The sequence below is a fragment of the Felis catus genome, chromosome C2 (genome assembly GCF_018350175.1).
Source record: "Felis catus isolate Fca126 chromosome C2, F.catus_Fca126_mat1.0, whole genome shotgun sequence".
In the NCBI taxonomy this organism is placed as follows: Eukaryota; Metazoa; Chordata; class Mammalia; order Carnivora; family Felidae; genus Felis; species Felis catus.
The window spans coordinates 65,081,002-65,099,069 of record NC_058376.1 but is presented as its reverse complement, the minus strand read 5'-3'; the positions used below and the strand labels follow the sequence as shown (position 1 = coordinate 65,099,069).

The following is an 18,068-nucleotide window of genomic DNA, read 5'->3' as shown; positions in this document are numbered from 1 at the left end:
TTTTAAAGAAACACCTCTTTTGTTTATCAAGTTTATTGTGAGTTGTTTTGGGGTGTTGAGGCTGTAATGTAACAGACAGTGAGTTTATAGTTTTGTGATCCTCTGACCTGTAATATCTAACTCTATGGGGTACCAGGATCACTAAATTTGGAGTGTACATCCATGATATACAAAAGGATTAGTGGGGAGCCTTCTGCAACTTTTCTTATTTTTATGCTGCTTATTTATTGATTTGTGAGCAAACCAAAGTGAAAGTAACTTTGAACTGAGTTCAAGGTATCATATTTGCCTGTCCTTAAACCCAGTTGAGAATCTGTGGTTTGGGACGCCTGGGTGGCACAGTCGGTTAAGCGTCCGACTTCAGCCAGGTCACGATCTCGCGGTCTGGGAGTTCGAGCCCCGCGTCGGGCTCTGGGCTGATGGCTCGCAGCCTGAAGCCTGTTTCCGACTCTGTGTCTCCCTCTCTCTCTGCCCCTCCCCCGTTCATGCTCTGTCTCTCTCTGTCCCAAAAATAAATAAACGTTGAAAAAAAAATTAAAAAAAAAAAAGAGAATCTGTGGTTTGCACTAGAGAAGATAGTTTTTTCTTGTTTTTGCTGTGTTTTGTTCCTTTTGGTTGGTGTCTTGGAATTTCTTGCTCTTTAAGCATGAAGCTAAGTGTTTTAAACATAATTATGTATTTTTTAAAAATAGTTTTAGGGGCGCCTGGGTGGCGCAGTCGGTTAAGCATCCGACTTCAGCCAGGTCACGATCTCGCAGTCCGCACGATCTCGCAGTCCGTGAGTTCGAGCCCCGCGTCAGGCTCTGGGCTGATGGCTTGGAGCCTGGAGCCTGTTTCCGATTCTGTGTCTCCCTCTCTCTCTCTGCTCCTCCCCTGTTCATGCTCTGTCTCTCTCTGTCCCAAAAATAAATAAACGTTGAAAAAAAAAATAAAAAAAAATAGTTTTATTAACATATAAAAAAATACCATACCACAAAGTTAACTCACTTAATGTGTATTCAGTGGTTCTTTAGGATATTCACAGAGTTTTGCAACCACACCACAATCTAATTTTAGAGAATTTTTAACACTCTAAATAGAAATCCTGCACACAATAGCAGTCATTTCACATTTCTCCCCTACTTCACCCCAAACCTGGATAATCACCATCCTATTTTCTGTATTTTGCCTGTTTGGGACATCTCACAAAGATAGAATCATACAATATAATGTATGTCTTTCACTTAGCATAATGTTTTCAAAGTTTATCAATGTTGTGGCATGTATCAATATTTTATTTTCTTCTTAGTGCCAAATGATTTTTATTATTTGGATATACCACATGTTGTTTATCCATTCTTCAGTTGATGGACATTCACACTGTTTCTACTTTTTGGCTGTTATGAATGATGCAGCTATGAACATTCATGTACAAGTTTTTGTGTGTATACATATTTTAATTTCTATTTGCTATATACCTGGGGTGGAATTGCTGGTCATATGATAACTCTCTGTGTAATCTTTTGAGGAACCACCAAAACTGTTTTCCAAAGTTGCTGCACAATTTTACATTCTCACCAGCAGCATATGAAGGTTCCAATTTCTTCACAACCTCATCGACACTTATGTGTTATTTTGTGTTTATTATGTTAGCTTTATTAGTGGGTATGAGTGGTATATCTTTGTGGATTTGATTTTCATTTCCCTGATGGCTAATGATGTTGAACATTTTTTATGCGTTTATTGGTCATTTGTGTATCTTCTTTGGAGAAATTTCTATTCAAATTCTTTGCTCATTAAAAAATATTCTTTAATAAATTTTTAAATTTATTTTTGAGAGACAGGGACAAAATGTGAGTAGGGGAGGGGCAGAGAGAGAGAGAGACACAGAATCGGAAGCAGGCTCCAGGCTCTGAGCTGTCAGCACAGAGCCCAACATGGGGCTTGAACCCACAAACCATGAGATCATGACCTGAGCCAAAGTCGGATGCTTAACTACCTGAGCCACCCAGGCGCCCCTGCCCATTTTAAATTGGGTTGCTTGTCTATTTATTATTGAATTGTAAGAATTCTTTATATATTCTAGATATAAATCCCATGTGAAATATATGATTTGCAAATATTTTCTCCCATGCTGTGTGTTGTCTGTTTACTTCCTTGATGGTATCCTTTGACAGAGAGAAGTTTTAAATTTTAATGATCTTCCATGACCTATGCTTTTGGTGTCATATTTAAGAGACCATTGTCAAATCCTAGATCTCAAAGATTTAGACCCATTTATGAAAACCAGTAAATGCCACCTTCTTAGTGAAGATACTCAATGTATGTATGGTTTCCTAATCTGCAAAGAACTTGTAACATTTAACTCCTTACTGATTATGGCAGAGGAGCCACAATTTACTAAGAAAGATCGGATGAGTGTGTGACTATTCTGATAACTTGTCAAAATTGATGTAGGTGACTTACTCTGAGGAGTAAAACAGGAGAGAAGCAGGCCAGAGTTCCTGCATGGTGATTCCATCCCAAATCTAGGTGATCTCATACAAATCAAAATTGGGTTAGCTTCAGATAGTCCTTTTCTTCTTTTAATGTTTCCATGTGACTAAGTAGTCTAATAAAATGGTTCCCATCCTAATATTTTGTACTCAAATCATGTATCCAAAGATGTCTTATTAAAAGCAACTATTTTTTTTACTCTTAAAACTTGGAATTTATCTATTATAATGTTATCACAGCACAGAATCTTTTTTTCTTCTTTTCCTCACCCCTCTCAGGTAAGAAGAGGAGATGTCTCCGGTGGGACTTTTGCTCTCGTGGGACTACTTTTCTAGTAGTGGTGAGTTACTTAATACTAGATTTTAAAACTATCAGTGGTTATTATTTCTGATGACCTGAGGGAAGGGCTTTCTATGATATTGATCTCTTCTCACACTTTCCTACCTTTTTTAAAATGCTTATTTATTTTTGAGAGAGAGAGAGAGAGAGAGAGAGAGAGGGAGAGAGCGCATGCAAGCGGGGGAGAGGCAGAGAGAGGAGACGCAGAATCCCAGAATGCGAAGCAGACTTCAGGCTCTGAGCTGTCAGCACCAGAGCCCAACACGGGGCTCAAACTCACGAACTGTAAGATCATGACCTGAGCCGAAGTCAGATGCTTAACCAACTGAGTCACCCAGGTGCCCCTCGCACTCTCCTACTTTTTATGATACTAACCTCTTCTTATACTCTCCCATTTCTCAATCCTGGGAAAAAATATTTTATTTTCTTTAAAAAAAAAAAAAGAAAAGTTATTGAGCCCTTGCTATCTATGTGTAAGGCAACATGGCTACAAAAGGAAACAAGGCAGATAGGGTTTTTAACCTCAGGAATCTTATATTCTAGAAGGGACCTCTAGAAAACAAGCAACTATAATGCAAGGTGGTAAGAGCTATGCCAGGGGAAGTACAAACAGGTATTTGTGCATGTAAAAGCGACACTTTAAAGTTGGAGTGCTAGGGTCTAACTGCAAGCACAACATCTACTAGGTCGGTTACCTTGGACAAGTTTCTTCATCTTTACTGCCTTCAGTTTTCTCATATTTAAAATAGAGGCAATAAAAGTACTCATCTAATTGGTTTTCTATGAAAATAAATGAGTTGATGCATATAAATTGCTTAGCATAGTGCCTGAATATACAATAAAAAGGTAACTCATGATGATGATGATGATGATGATGATGATGATGAGAGGGATATTATTCTGAAGGGTTATTTAAGAGCTAAGAAGTAAATGGAGTAGTCAATGTCAGAAGAATATTCCAGGCAGAGAGAAGAGCATGTTGCATGCCTGGAGGCAGAACAGATCATGGAGAGTATGAATAACTAAATGAAATTTATTATGCTGAGTAGGAGAGAGCTGATATGATACAGGAGAAATAGGGGCCGGATCAGAGAGATGTTTGGCCTTTATGCCAAGAGTATGCAGATTTGAGAGGGGGATCAAGATACTCGAGTAAGAGGACCCGAAACTCACCTCTTCCCACAGAAGGAACTAGATAACTCCTATTAGCATAAATAACCCAGGAAAAGACCCAAAGACTGGCAGAACACACTCCACAACTAAAGTAGAGAAGAGACCACAATGAAGAAGGTAGGAAGGGCAGAGATGTGGCAATTTGCAGCAGAGAAGGAGCCCTGGGTGCAGAGAAGGGTGAGAGACAGACTCTCACACTGGATATCCTGCACTGGGAAGAGGAAACTCCATAGCCTTTGACTTTTAAAACTAGAGGGACTGAATTTCATGAGTTCTTACAACCAGTGGGACTTAAAGCTTGGAATCTTAAAAATCAGCAGACTCAGTTCTACATCTTGGAGATAATAGCTAGAAGTGGCAGTTTGAAAAATGCCTGGGGCACATGGGAGGAATAGTTATTTATACATCTCAGAGCATGTCCTGAAGGAAATTCTCCACAAACAAAGGAGCTGGCAGGTGCCATATCCTTGCCCTGCCCCCACAGCATAACCAGCAGGGGCACTGACATTCGCTAACTTGCTTACACCAAGCCCCACCTCCCACACTTCAGCAGATCCACCCCTTCAGGTCCTGTTTACCTTAGTCTGGGCACTGCAGGTCCCCTCCGCCAGAAGACCAATGCAAACCTTGCCAACACTGCATCTCCTGACCCATGCATTTTACAAGGCCCTGGTCTCAGTGGTGGTGGGGGTGGCAGGTCTCAATTTGCAAGCATACCAGAGCTCACCTTGTTAAAACTACACATAATATACTGCCCACAACAGGCAAAGAGAACCTCTGAAGATGACTGGACTGAAGGAAAAAGTGGCCAAGACATAATAGCTGGGCACACACCACACACATAGGAGACACCCCTGAACCACCAGGTTCTGGTGAATAGGGGACACTGCAGGATATCTTCTTCATAAGGCCATTATTCTCAAGAGCAGGAGACATAGCTGACATCCCTAACACACAGAAACAGACACAGAGAGACGAAATGAGGAGACAGAGAAATATGTCCCAAATGAAAGAATAGGATAAAACCACAGCAAGAGACCTAAGTGAAATGTATATAAGGAAGATGTCTGATAGAAAATTTAAAGTAATGATCATAAAGATACTCACTGGACTTGAGAAAACAGTGGAGGACATCATTGGGACCCTTAATAAAGACATATGAAACATAAAAAAGAAACAATGAGATGAAGAGCACAATACGTGAAATAAAAAATACACTAGATGGAATAAATAGCAGGCTGGAGGAAGCAGAAGGATGACTTAGAAACTTGGAAGACAAGAGTAATGGAGAGTAATCAAGCTGAGCAGGTGAGAGAAAAAATTATGCAAAATGAGAATAGAGTTACCCCCTTCAAGCATAATAACATTTGCATTATAGGGATCTCAGAAGAAGAAGAGAGAGAAAATGTGGCAGAAAATTTATTTGAAGAAATAATAGCTGAAAATTTCCTAATATGGGGAAGGAAACAGATATCCAAATACAAGAGGCACAGAGAGCCCCCAACAAAATCAACCCAAGGAGGTCCATACCAAGATCTATGGTAATTAAAATGGCAAAAAGTAGTGATAAAGAGGGAATTTTAAAAACAGCAAGAGAAAAGAAGACAATTATATTCAAGAGAAACCCCATAAGGTTATCAGCGGATTTCTCACCAGAACTTTTGCAGGCTAGAAGGGAGTGGAATGATATATTTAAAGTGCCAAAAAGAAAAAGTCTACAGCCAAGAATTACTCTATCCAGCAAGATTATCATTCAGAATAAAAGGAGAGATAGTTTCCTAGGCAAACAAAAGCTAAAGGAGTTCATGACCACTAAATCAGCCCTACAAGAAATGTTAAAGAGGACTCTTTGAGTAGAAAGGAAAGACCGTAAGTAAGAGTAAGAAAAGTAGGACACACAAAAGCAGTAAAAATTAGTATATCTGTAAAAATCAGTCAAGGGACTCACAAAATAAAAAGATATAAAGTATGATACTATATACCAAAAACATGGGGGGTGAAGAGTAAAGAATGTGCTCAAACTTAAGTGACCATCAAGTTAATATAGACTGCGATATGCAGAAGATATTATATTCAAACCTAATGGTAACCATAAATCAAAAACCAGTAATAGAGATGCAAAAAATAAAGAGAAAGGAATCAAAATGTATTATTAATGAAAGCTAGCAAATTGAAAGGAGAGTAAAAGGAGAAACAATCAGGGAAGAACTACAAAACAACCACAAAACAAGTAACAAAATGGCAATAATTGTAAATAATTACTTTGAATGTAAATGGACTAAATGTTCCAATCAAAGACGTAGGGTGATGGAATGGATAATAAAAAATAAGACTCATCTATATGCTGCCTACAAGAGACTAATTTCAGACCTAAAGTCACCTGCAAATTAAAGTGAAGGGATGGAGAAACATTTATCATGCAAATGGATGTCAAAAGAAAGCTGGCAATACTTACATGAGACAAAATAGACTCTAAAACAAAGACTGTAACGAGAGACAAAGAAAGAACATATATAATAATAAAGAGGACAGGGGTGCCTGGGTGGCTCAGTCGGTTAAGCGGCTGACTTCGGCTCAGGTCATGATCTCATGGTTCATGAGTTCAAGCCCCTCATCAGGCTCTGTGCTGACAGCTCAGAGACTGGAGCCTGCTTCGGACTCTGTGTCTCCTTCTCTCTCTGCCCCTCTCCTGCTCATACTCTCAAGTCTGTCTCTCAAAAAAATGAATAAACATCAAAAAAAATTTTTTCAAAAAAAATAATAAAGAGGACAATCCAATAAGAAGATATAACAATTATGAATGTTTATGCACCCAACATGATAGCACCCAAATACATAAAACAAGTAATAACAAACATAAAGGAACTAATTGGTAGTAATATAATAATAGCAGGGGACTTTAACACTCCCCTATGTCAATGGACAGATGATCCACACAGAGAACCTGCAAGGAAATGTGACTTTGAATGACACACTAGACCAGATGGTTTTAACAGATATATTCAGAACATTACATCCTAAAGCAGCAGAATATACATTCTTTTTGACTGCACATGAAACATTCTCCATAATAGATCATGTGTTACACCACAAAACAAGTCTTAACAAATTAAAAAAGATAAAAGTCATATCATGCATCTTTTCTGACACAATGCATGAAACTAGAAATCAAACACAAGAAAAAATCTGGAAAGAACACAAATACATGGAGCTTAAATAACATTCTACTAAACAATGAATGGATCATCTAAGAATTCAAAGAAGAAATAAAAAATTACATGGAGAAAAATGAAAACAGAAACACAATGGCCCCAAATCTTTGGGATGCAGAAAGTGGTTCTCAGAGAGAAGTTTATAGCAATACAAACATACCTCAAGAAGCAAGAAAATTTTCAAATAAGCAACCTAACCTTATACCTAAAGTAGCTAGAAAAAGAACCAACAAAACCCACAATCAGCAGAAGGAAGGAAATAATAAATATTGGAACAGAAATAAATGATATAGAAACTAAAAAACAAAATAAAACAAAAAACAATAGAACAGATCAATGAAACCGAGAGTTTGTTATGTAAAAAGATCATCAAATTTGACAAATCTCTAGCCAGACTCATTAGAAAAAGAGAAAAAGGCCTCAAAAAGACAAAATTACAAATGAAAGAGAAGAAATAACAACTGACACTACAGAAAAAAAATTATAAGAGAATATTATGAAAAATTCTATGCCAACAAATTGGACAACCCAGAAGAAATGGATGAATTCCTAGAAACATATAACCTACCAAAGCTAAAGCGGGAAGAAACAGAATTTGAACAGACCTACTACCAGCAATGAAATTGAATCAGTAATCAAAAAACTCCCAACAAACAAAAGTCAAGGACCAGATGGCTTCACGGGAGAATTCTACTAGACATTTAAGGAAAAATTAATACTGACTCTTCTCAAACTTTTCCAAAAAATAGAAGAGGAAGGAAAACTTCCAAATTCATTCCATGATAACAAACCAAATAAAGATACCACAAAAAAAAGAGAACCAATATCTATGATGAACATGGATGAAAAAATCCTCAACAAAATATTGGCCCACAGAATCCAACAATACATTAAAAAAAGCATTCACCATGATCAAGTGGGATTTATTCCTGGGATGCAAGGCTAGTTCAATATTCACAAATCAATCAACATTATACATCACATCAATAAGAAAAGATAAAAAACATATATATGGTCATTTCAATAGTTGCAGAAGAAGCATCTGACAAAGTACGACATTCACTCATAGCAACAACATCCTAAAGGGCATATATGAAAAACCCACAGCAAACATCATACTCGTTGGGGAAAAACTGAGAGATATCCCCCTGAGATAAGGAAGAAGACAAAGATGTCTACTGTCACAACTTTTATTCAATATACTACTTGATGTCCCAGCCACAGCAGTCAGACAACAAAAAGAAATAAAAGGCATCCAAATTGGTAAGGAAGAAGTACAACTTTCACTATTTGCACAGGACATGTTACTATATGTAGAAAACTCTAAAGACTCCATAAAAAAACTACCAGAACTAATAAACGAATTCAGTAAAATCTCAGGATACAAAATCAATGTGCAGAAATCTGTTGCTTTTCTATACTCTAATAATGAAGCAGAAAAAGAGAAATTAATAAAGCAATTTCACTTACAACTGCACTAAAAATAATAAGATATCTAGGAATAAACTTAACCAGAGAGGTGAAAGACCTGTACTCTGAAAACTACAAAACATTGATGAAAGAAATTGAAGACGACACAAAGAAATGGAAAGATATTCCATGCTCAAGGATTGGAAGAACAAATAGTGTTAAAATATTTATACTGCCCAAGGCAATCTACAGATTTAATTCAATCCCCATCAAAATACCAATAGCATTTTTTCACAGAACTAGAACAAACAATCTCTGAATAACCAAAGCAACCTTAAAAAAGAAAAACAAAACTGGATGTATCACAATTCCAGATTTCAAGTTATGTTACAAAGCTGTAGTAATCAAAACAGTATAATACTGGTACAAAAATAGACACATTGATCAATGGAACAGAATAAAAAGCCCAGAAATAAACCCAAAATTATATGGTCAATCTTTGATAAAAGAGGCAAGAATATACAATATGAAAAAGTCTCTTCAGCAAATGGTTTTGGGAAAATTGGACAGCTACATGCAAAATAATGAAACTGGACCGTTTTTTACACCATACACAAAAATAAACTAAAAATGGAGTAAGGACCTAAATGTGAGACATGAAACCATAAAAAGCCTGGAGGAGAGGATAGGCAGTTATTTCTCTGACATTGGCCATAGCAACATCTTTCTAGATTATGTCTCCTGAGGCAAATGAAACAAAAGAAAAGATAAACTATTGGGACTACGTCAAAATAAAAAGCCTCTGCCCAGCAAAGGAAACAACCAACAAACTAAAATACAACCTATGGAATGGGAGAAGATATTTGCAAATGACATATCCAATACAGGGTTAGTATCCTAAATTATAAAGAACTTATACAAGTCAACACCAGAAACCCAAATAATCCAATTTAAATTGGACAGAAGACACAAACAGGCATTTCTCCAAAGAAGACATATGTATGGTCAACAGACACATGAAAAGATTCTCAACATAACTAATCATCAGGGAAATGCAAATCAAAATCACAGTGAGGTATCACCTCACACCCGTCAGAATGGCTAAAATCAACAACACAAGGAACAACAAGTGTTGACAAGCATGTAGAGGCAAAGGAATGCAAACTAGTATAGCCACTGTGAAAGATAGTTTGGAGGTTCCTCAAAAAATTAAAAGTAGGGTTACCCTATTATCCAGGAATCACACTACTGGATATTTACTCAAAGCATATGAAAACACTGATTTGAAAAGATATATGCACCCTTATGTTTATCACAGCATTGTTTACAATAGCCAAACTATGGAAGCAGCCCATGTCCATCAATAGATGCGTGGATAAAGAAGCTGTGGTATATATGTACAGTGGAATATTATTTAGCCATAAAAAGAATGAAATCTTGCCATTTATATCTAGAGAATATAATGCTAAGTGAAATAATCCACTCAGGGAAAGACTAATACCCTATGATTTCCCTCATCTGTGGAATTTTTTTTTTAATTTTTTTTTAACGTTTATTTATTTTTGAGACAGAGAGAGACAGAGCATGAACAGGGGAGGGGCAGAGACAGAGGGAGACACAGAATCGGAAACAGGCTCCAGGCTCTGAGCTGTCAGCACAGAGCCCAACGCGGGGCTCTAACCCACGGACTGTGAGATAATGACCTGAGCTGAAGTCAGACGCTTAACCGACCAAGCCACCCAGGCACCCCATCATCTGTGGAATTTAAGAAAGAAAACAGCAAAGGAAAAAAAGAGGGGCAAACCAAAAAACAGACTTTTAACTATAGAGAACAAAGAGATAACAGAGGGGAGGGAGGGAATAGGTGAAATAGGTAAAGGGGATTAAAAGTATACTTATCTTGATGAGCACTGAGTAATATACAGAATAGTTGAATCACTATACTGAAACTAATATAACACAGTATGTTAACGACACCAGAATTTAAATGATAAAATAGTATGCAGAGTCATGAAAGGGTTTCTTGCAAGGCACTGACATGATCAGATTTGCATTTTAGATCATTCTTGTTGTAACTAAAAAACCAGATCGAAGTAGTAGACCAGAGGCAGGGAGACTAATAAAACCCTATTACAGAGAGTTCCATTTATAAAATGGCCAAGTAAAGATGGCGTTATACTCGTCTTCTCTCAGAAATCAATGCAAGATAAGAAGAGAAAGAAAGAGAAATGCAAATTCAGTCTTTGAAAAAAAATTAGATGAAATCTATAACCTGAACCACAATATGTGAGGAAGGATTACTAAGAGGAGTTGTGGTCAAAAAAGAGTAGGAGCAGGTACGGAAAGATGCTGTTTAACTCTTGGCACATTTTAGCCAAAACTGGCAGGGAAAGTTCTCTAGAGGAGATGCTGTACCTTCAGGGGGAAAAAAAATCCTCAAACATTTCCTTATTTGGAATAATGGGAATGTGCCAAAGGTATTGGAGTGAGAAGGAGCAGAAAGGAACTAGCAATAAAGTAATATACACGTTGAATCATTTAATCCAAAGAAATAGAGGATTAAATATACTATAAAATTTATAGTAAACCCACAGATACAATTGTAACTGTGATAAATAAAGCGAGTGAAAAGATATTCATTGTAACATCAATTGTGTAGGCAAAAGATTGGGAATAACATATATAGTATATCAATAACAAAGGTATATAACACAGGTTATATCCATACAGTGCAGCTATTATAAAGAGTGAACTCTTATGTATATTTATATGGAATAATCTCCAAAATGTAGGTGGCAAAGCAAGGTACCAAGGGAAAAGAATGGGGAATGAGAACCAATATCTATGTGCTTGCATATGTTTAAAATATATCTCTCTTTTAGTGTTTTATTTATTTTTGGGAGAGAGAGAGAACGCAAGTGGGGAAGGGGCAGAGAGAGAGGGACAAAGGATCTGAGGCAAGCTCCATGCTGACAGCAGCAAGCTCGATGCAGGGCTTGAATTTACAAACCGAACCGTGAGATCATGACCTGAGCCAAAGTTGGACGCTCAACCAACTGAGCCACCCAGGTGCCCCTAAAATATATCTTGAAGGACACACAGAACTTTGGTTAGCTTGGTTTCCTCTTATTAAGGAAACTGTGTCACTGGTGGTCAGGGATGAAAGGAAAATGTTTACTGTATACTTCACAGTAATCTTAAATTTTTGTGTCATGTATTTTTTGTACCATAAATTTTGTATCATTACTTTAGAAAAAGTAAGACTTTTTTTTTTTTTAAACCAGGCTATTTAAGTTATTTGTGTAAGAGAGAATGGTGATCTGAGTTAGAGAAATGGCAGTGGGAATGGAGAGAAGTAGATGGATTAGAAGTATTATCAGTGGGAATGATGGGTAGTGAGTGAGGAAGAAGGGGTCAAAGATGACAGGTAGCTTTCTTCTGGCTTAGGTGACTGGGTGGGTGGTTGTGCTGTCCCATAAGGTGGGGCACTCAGGCTTCATCCCTCAACTTTCTTTGTAGAATTCTGTTGTTTCATGCCTTTCTACCTTTCCTGCTATTTTAACCTCTTTGGATAGTTTCCCTGTCTTTTATAAGCTCAGGATTATCTGGAATATCAGATGTATACTGGATGTCAGCTCAAACACATATTCTTACCTAATTACAGGATTAAAGAATCATAAAAGTTAAATCTTAAAATGGATCTTAGAAATTTACCATGGTTTCATTGTTTTATTTTAACAAGGAAAACCTTAATGACAGAGGCATTATGTGACATAGATTCCTGTTAAAAATTTAAATAAGTTGTATAATGAACTTACATTTTTTAAAAAAATTTTTTAATGTTTTATTTATTTTTCAGACAGAGAGAGACAGATCATGAACGGGGGAGGGTCAGAGAGAGAGGGAGACACAGAATCTGAAGCAGGCTCCAGGCTCTGAGCTGTCAGCACAGAGCCCCACACGGGGCTCGAACTCATGGACCGTGAGATCATGACCTGAGCCAAAGTCGGACACTTAACCGACTGAGCCACCCAGGCGCCCCTGAACTTACATATTTTTGATCCCTCTTTTCTTCCCTTAGTTTTTTTAAAAATTAATTTTATTTATTTTGAGAGAGAGAGAGAGAGAGGGAGGGAGGGGGTGTTAGCAGGGGAGGGACAGAAAGAGAGGGAGAGAGAGAATTCCAAGCAGGTACCACACTGTCAGTGCAGAGCCTGATGTGGGGCTTGAACTCATGAACCATGAGATCATGACCTGAGCCAAAATCAAGAGTCAGATGCTTAACTGACTGAGCCACCCAGGTACCCCTCTTCCCTTATTTAAATGATAATAAATCATAACACACCTAAGTAGTGGATTCTAGAACAACATTGTCTTAAAAACATTTTTTTAAATGTTTATTTATTTTTGAGAGAGACAGAGCACAAGTGGGGAGGGGCAGAGACAGAGAGGGAGACGCAGAATCTGAAGCAGGCTCTGGGCTCCAAGCTGTCAGCACAGAACCTGATGTGGGGCTTGAACTCACAAACTGTGAGATCATGACCTGAGCCGAAGTCGGACACCCAACTGACTGAGCCCCCCAGGTGCCCCCAAAACAACATTGTCTTTTAACCACATGTGGCAAATAGACAATGTATAAGAATGTCAAACTGTCTCCTCTGTGATCTCTGTCTCATTGGCTTCAACATCTCTCAATCTGCCTAGACTCAAGAGGTCAAAATTTTCTTTATTCTCTCTTATTTTAATTATACTCTCCTATCCCACACCCTGCATCAACCCACTGTTGAATGACTGATTTTGGTTTTCCTTCTGAAACACATCGATGTTTTTTTTCTCCATTGCCATTAATACAGATGGAGTTCAGACTTTTTTGCCTGGATCATAGCAGCGGCCTCCAAACTGATCTCCTTGACTTCAGCCTTTCTCTGTTTCAATTTATCTTCTGAATTACAGCAAGTTTTACTTTCTAGAGGTGTGGATCTTATTGGACCTCTCATAAAATTTTCAATAACTGTTCAAATAACTTATTTTCAATAACTAGATCAAATGTCCAGATTTCCTGGGTGGCATTCAATGCCTCCATGATTTGTAACTAGCCTTTGTTTCTGATTTTATTTCTGAATACACCTTCCACTGCAGCTATACCTGACTAGTCATCTTTTCCAAAATTCAGTCTGTACTTCTTCACTCTGAAGTAACTTTTCCTTTGTTTATTTTTGTTGAAGATTTATCCATCTTCAAGAGCCTGTTCATATACCACCTGGCTTTCGTAGAGCAAACCTTCCACTTACTCACGTGTCTTTGAGTTTGTGCCATCAATAGAATAGTATTCTCATGGTTTGCTTTCTATTTTATTTAGTGGTGTTTGTGATACTGTGTCTTTTTCATTTAAGTGTATTTCACCAACCTCTTTCCCAACTTTTGTACATTCTATAGGCTCAGAAACAATGCCCTAGATGACTTGAAAACTTGTGACCGCCCTGCAGAACTTCAGGGGTCTGAAACTGGATTGAAACGGGTTAGAAACCAGATTAGAAACCAGGTTAGAAACCACAACAGAAGTACCCTGGAGATTTGCTATACAGTAAAACCTTGGATTGCAAGTAACTTGTTCTGAAAGTGTTCCTCAAGACGAGCAAACATTTCGAATGAATTTTAACTTGATAAATGAGCTATGTCTTGCAATAGGAATAGTACATGCCGCCCAACATCACATGATCACAACTGAGCCAATGGTTCTTCTCTCTGTCTCTCTGTGTCTCTCTCTCTTTCTCTCTCTTGCTGCAGGATTGTGGGTGATCGTCTCGCATGCTCAGATGCTCGGTTTCAGGCCGAGGTGTTTGGTAGAAACCAGTGACTTTTCAGAGCATTGGAAGGTACCCACAACTGGCACTAGTGTATTTTTTGTCACTTCAAAGCGCCTATGGACAGTCTTTTGCTTTTCCATACAAGAGTAAGCTAATGAATACTTTGTTTCATTCTGGGTCAGGCTGCCTACAGATATAGATCCCTTTCCTCTGCTGCCTTATTGCCAGTCACATTAAATACAGCAGATGACAAGAGTTTATTAATACTGTACTGTAGTCAGCATCCTTGCAAGGTATACAATGGCCCCCATGGAGAAAGATTCCATTGAGCCAAGAGACAGCAGTGATTCCATTAGTGATAGTGAAAGTCGTCCTACACAATAACCCTCCTCTCTCTTGTCTCCCTCACACCTGCCATGAAGGTTTTCAAAGGTAAGTGCAGGTGAATTTGTTCATTTTTCTTTATATTTTGTATTTTCTTTACTATTTTGTGTTATATTACAATATTGTAATTATTTTAATATGAATATTTTTGGTTGTGGAACAAATCATCTGAGTTTCCATCATTTCTTATGGGGAAATTAGCTTTGATATACAAGTGCTTTGGATTACAAGCGTGTTTCCAGAATGAATTATGCTCGCAAATCAAGGTTTTACTGTACTTCTAAATGGCATTCTCTACCTGTGACCATTTTTTAGTTGTAATTTTCACACGTCTATTTATTTTACAATTTATTACAATTGGTACAGAAAGTGAAACATTGTATTTTATATGACTGATTTCCCAAAGGGACTAGATGATAAATGCAAACAAATTTGTTACCTGAGATATTAATTCAAATTTTGAAACAGTTTTTGAAAATTTATGTAAGTATTTGAAAAACATATTTGAGTAGAAAAGTTTTTTAAGAAGTCACTCAGCTAGGGACATCACTTTTATGTGCACTACATAATTTCTTCCACTAGAGGGCAGCAATGACTCATGACAGCATTAGGCAATAGTAAAAATGTTTCGGAATTATCCTTGGAATAGTTTGCAATGCAAAATTGGACAAAATTCACTTGTCACTAATTTAAGAAGCGTCTACTTTGTTGACTTTCTGTCCAAGTAGAAATTAATCCCTAGTACTAGCCGTTAAGTTTAATAAAGCAGATTGTGTTATGTGGCAGAACAATTCTTTTACCTTAGTTTTCAACTTATTTTCTCATGTTATTTGTTCGCAGAGCAAACATGAATTAAGCTCAGTTCTGTGATAGGCTCTGTGTTTTTCCTGGGAATACAAAGCTGAATAAGACATAGTCCTTGCTGTGGGGAACCCTGTTTTATTAAAAAATTTTTATTTTGGAGTATTCCTATGCTAAATAAAACGGGATACAAATGTGTACAAGACATAATTATAAATAGCATGCATTGGACGCATACGGTGTGCTAGGCACTGTTCTAAGTTGCTTTACTTCTGTCATCTCACTTACCACTCAGAAAAACTTTGAGAAGTAGGAATCAGTATTGCTGTTTCGCAGGGAGGTGGAGGCACAGGAGATTAAGTCCCTTGCCAAGCATCACACAACATTTAAGTGATGGAGCCAGCATCTGAACCGAGGCCATTTTAATACAACACACACTCCCATCACTCTACTGCTCTGCTGTTACCCATGTGAGCTCTGTCCTCAAAAAACAATTACTTCTGGGAAAATGAGGCATCCTGGGGAAATAAACAGCATCATCAGTTAGGTGCTTCATCTTGAAGTCTATGACAAAGCGTCAATAAAAATACTCCTCTGTCTTGGCTAGATTCTGACCAGTTTAAGGAGTAAACAAAAGACTTGGGAGATGAGGCCAACATATCACCTTTATTACTGATGGAAGCCAAATTGGGGGATTTGGTTTTAGGTCTATTAGGTAAACAGGCTTACAGATATTGAACCAAAGAATTAGACTTCCCCACCCCCACCCCACCTCATAAAGGGAAGCCTCAGGCCTAGGGTACGCCTCACTCCCCCCCACCCTTCGTCCAGCACTTGCCCCCAGCAGGGGCACAGTCCCTAGAGGAGCAGTGAAACGACTGCTTTCTAGAAGCACCTCACTCCCAAAAGGAAGAAGGGAGGCTCTGAGCCAAGCATGAACAGTTTATTCTTCTCACATTTACTTCTCAGATAAATCACACCATGTCTTCTGAGCAAAGAGAAGCCAGGAGAAAGTCACTGGAGTAGACAGAATAGTGGTCCCCCAAACATGTCTACATTCCAATCCCTGGAACCTGTGAGTGTCAGGTTCCATGTCAAAGGGGAATTAAGTTTGCAGCTGACTTTAAAATGGGAGATTTTTAAATGGCAGAAAAGTTTGTTTGTGGTTTTTGCTTTAATTTTACAAACCTCCTTATTTAAAAAAATTTTTAATAACATTTTATTTAACCCAATATACCCAAAATATTTTAGCTTCCGCATGTAATCAATATTTAAAAACTAGCAATGAAATATTTTTCTTCCTTTTCATACTGTCTTTGAAGTCCAGTGTGTATTTTATACTTATAGCACATCTCAGTTCATAAGCTATATTTTTTAGTTGGCTTTTATTTTTGAAATGTTTATTTATTTTGAGAGAGAAAGAAAAAAAGCACAAGTCAGGGAGGGGCAGAGAGAGAGGGAGAGAGAAAATCCCAAGCAGGCTCCATGCTGTCAGTGCAGAGCCCAACTTGGGGCTCTGTCCCACAAACTGTGAGATTATGACTTGAGCCAAAATCAAGAGCTGGATGCTTAGTCGACTGAGCCACCCAGGCCCCCCTACTTGGCTTTTTTTAATTGAAGTATAGTTGATACACAATGTTGCATTCGTTTCAGGAGTACAACATGATTCCTAAGTTTACACATTGTGTATGTTCACATTACATACGTATGTATGTACGTATGTACATACATGTGTATGTATGTATGTACACATACGCCATTGTGTATGGCGTACACATTGTGTACGCCAAGTGTAGCTACCATCTGTCACCATATAACAAACACTAGTACAATATCATTGATTATATTTCCTTTGCTGTACCTCTCATCCCCATAACCTATTAATTCCAAAACTGGAAGCCTGTCTCTCCCACTCCTTTTCCCACACTTGTCCCATTCCTCCACCCCCACTCTCTGTCAATCATCAGCTTGTCCTCTGTACTTATGGGTCTCCTTCTGCTTTTATTTGTTTATTCGTTTGTTTTTTAGGTCCAAATATAAGTGAAATAATATGGTATTTGTCTTTCTCTGACACATTTCACTTAGCATAATACCTTCTAGGTCCCTCCATGTTGTTGCAAATGACAAGATCTTGTCCATTTTGATGGCAGAGTAATATTTCATTGCATATGTGTATGTGTATATGTGTGTGTATATATATTCCATCGATAAGTGTCTTCTTTATCCATTCATCTATTGATAGACACTTGGATTGTTTCCATATCTTGACTATGGTAAATAATACTACAATAAACGTAGGGTGCATATATCTTTTCAAATTGGTATTTTCGTTTTCTTTGGGTAAATACCCAAAAATGTATTGCATTACCACCAACAGTGCAAGAGGGTTACGCTTTCTCTACATCCTTGCCAACATCTGTTGTTTCCCGGGTGGTTAATTTTAGCCATTCTGACAGGTGTGAGGTGG

General features: G+C 37.8%; 1 protein-coding gene across 1 annotated transcript in view; it reads left to right on the top strand.

Annotated features, from left to right (window-relative positions):
• IGSF11 (immunoglobulin superfamily member 11) overlaps positions 1 to 18,068 on the top strand; it is a 200,230-nt gene that overhangs the window by 6,947 nt on the left and 175,215 nt on the right. The window contains exon 2 of the mRNA XM_045036980.1: positions 2,754 to 2,815. Coding sequence (XP_044892915.1) covers positions 2,767 to 2,815 — 49 coding nt within the window. The 5' untranslated portion in view covers positions 2,754 to 2,766. The remainder of the gene's footprint in view (positions 1 to 2,753; positions 2,816 to 18,068) is intronic.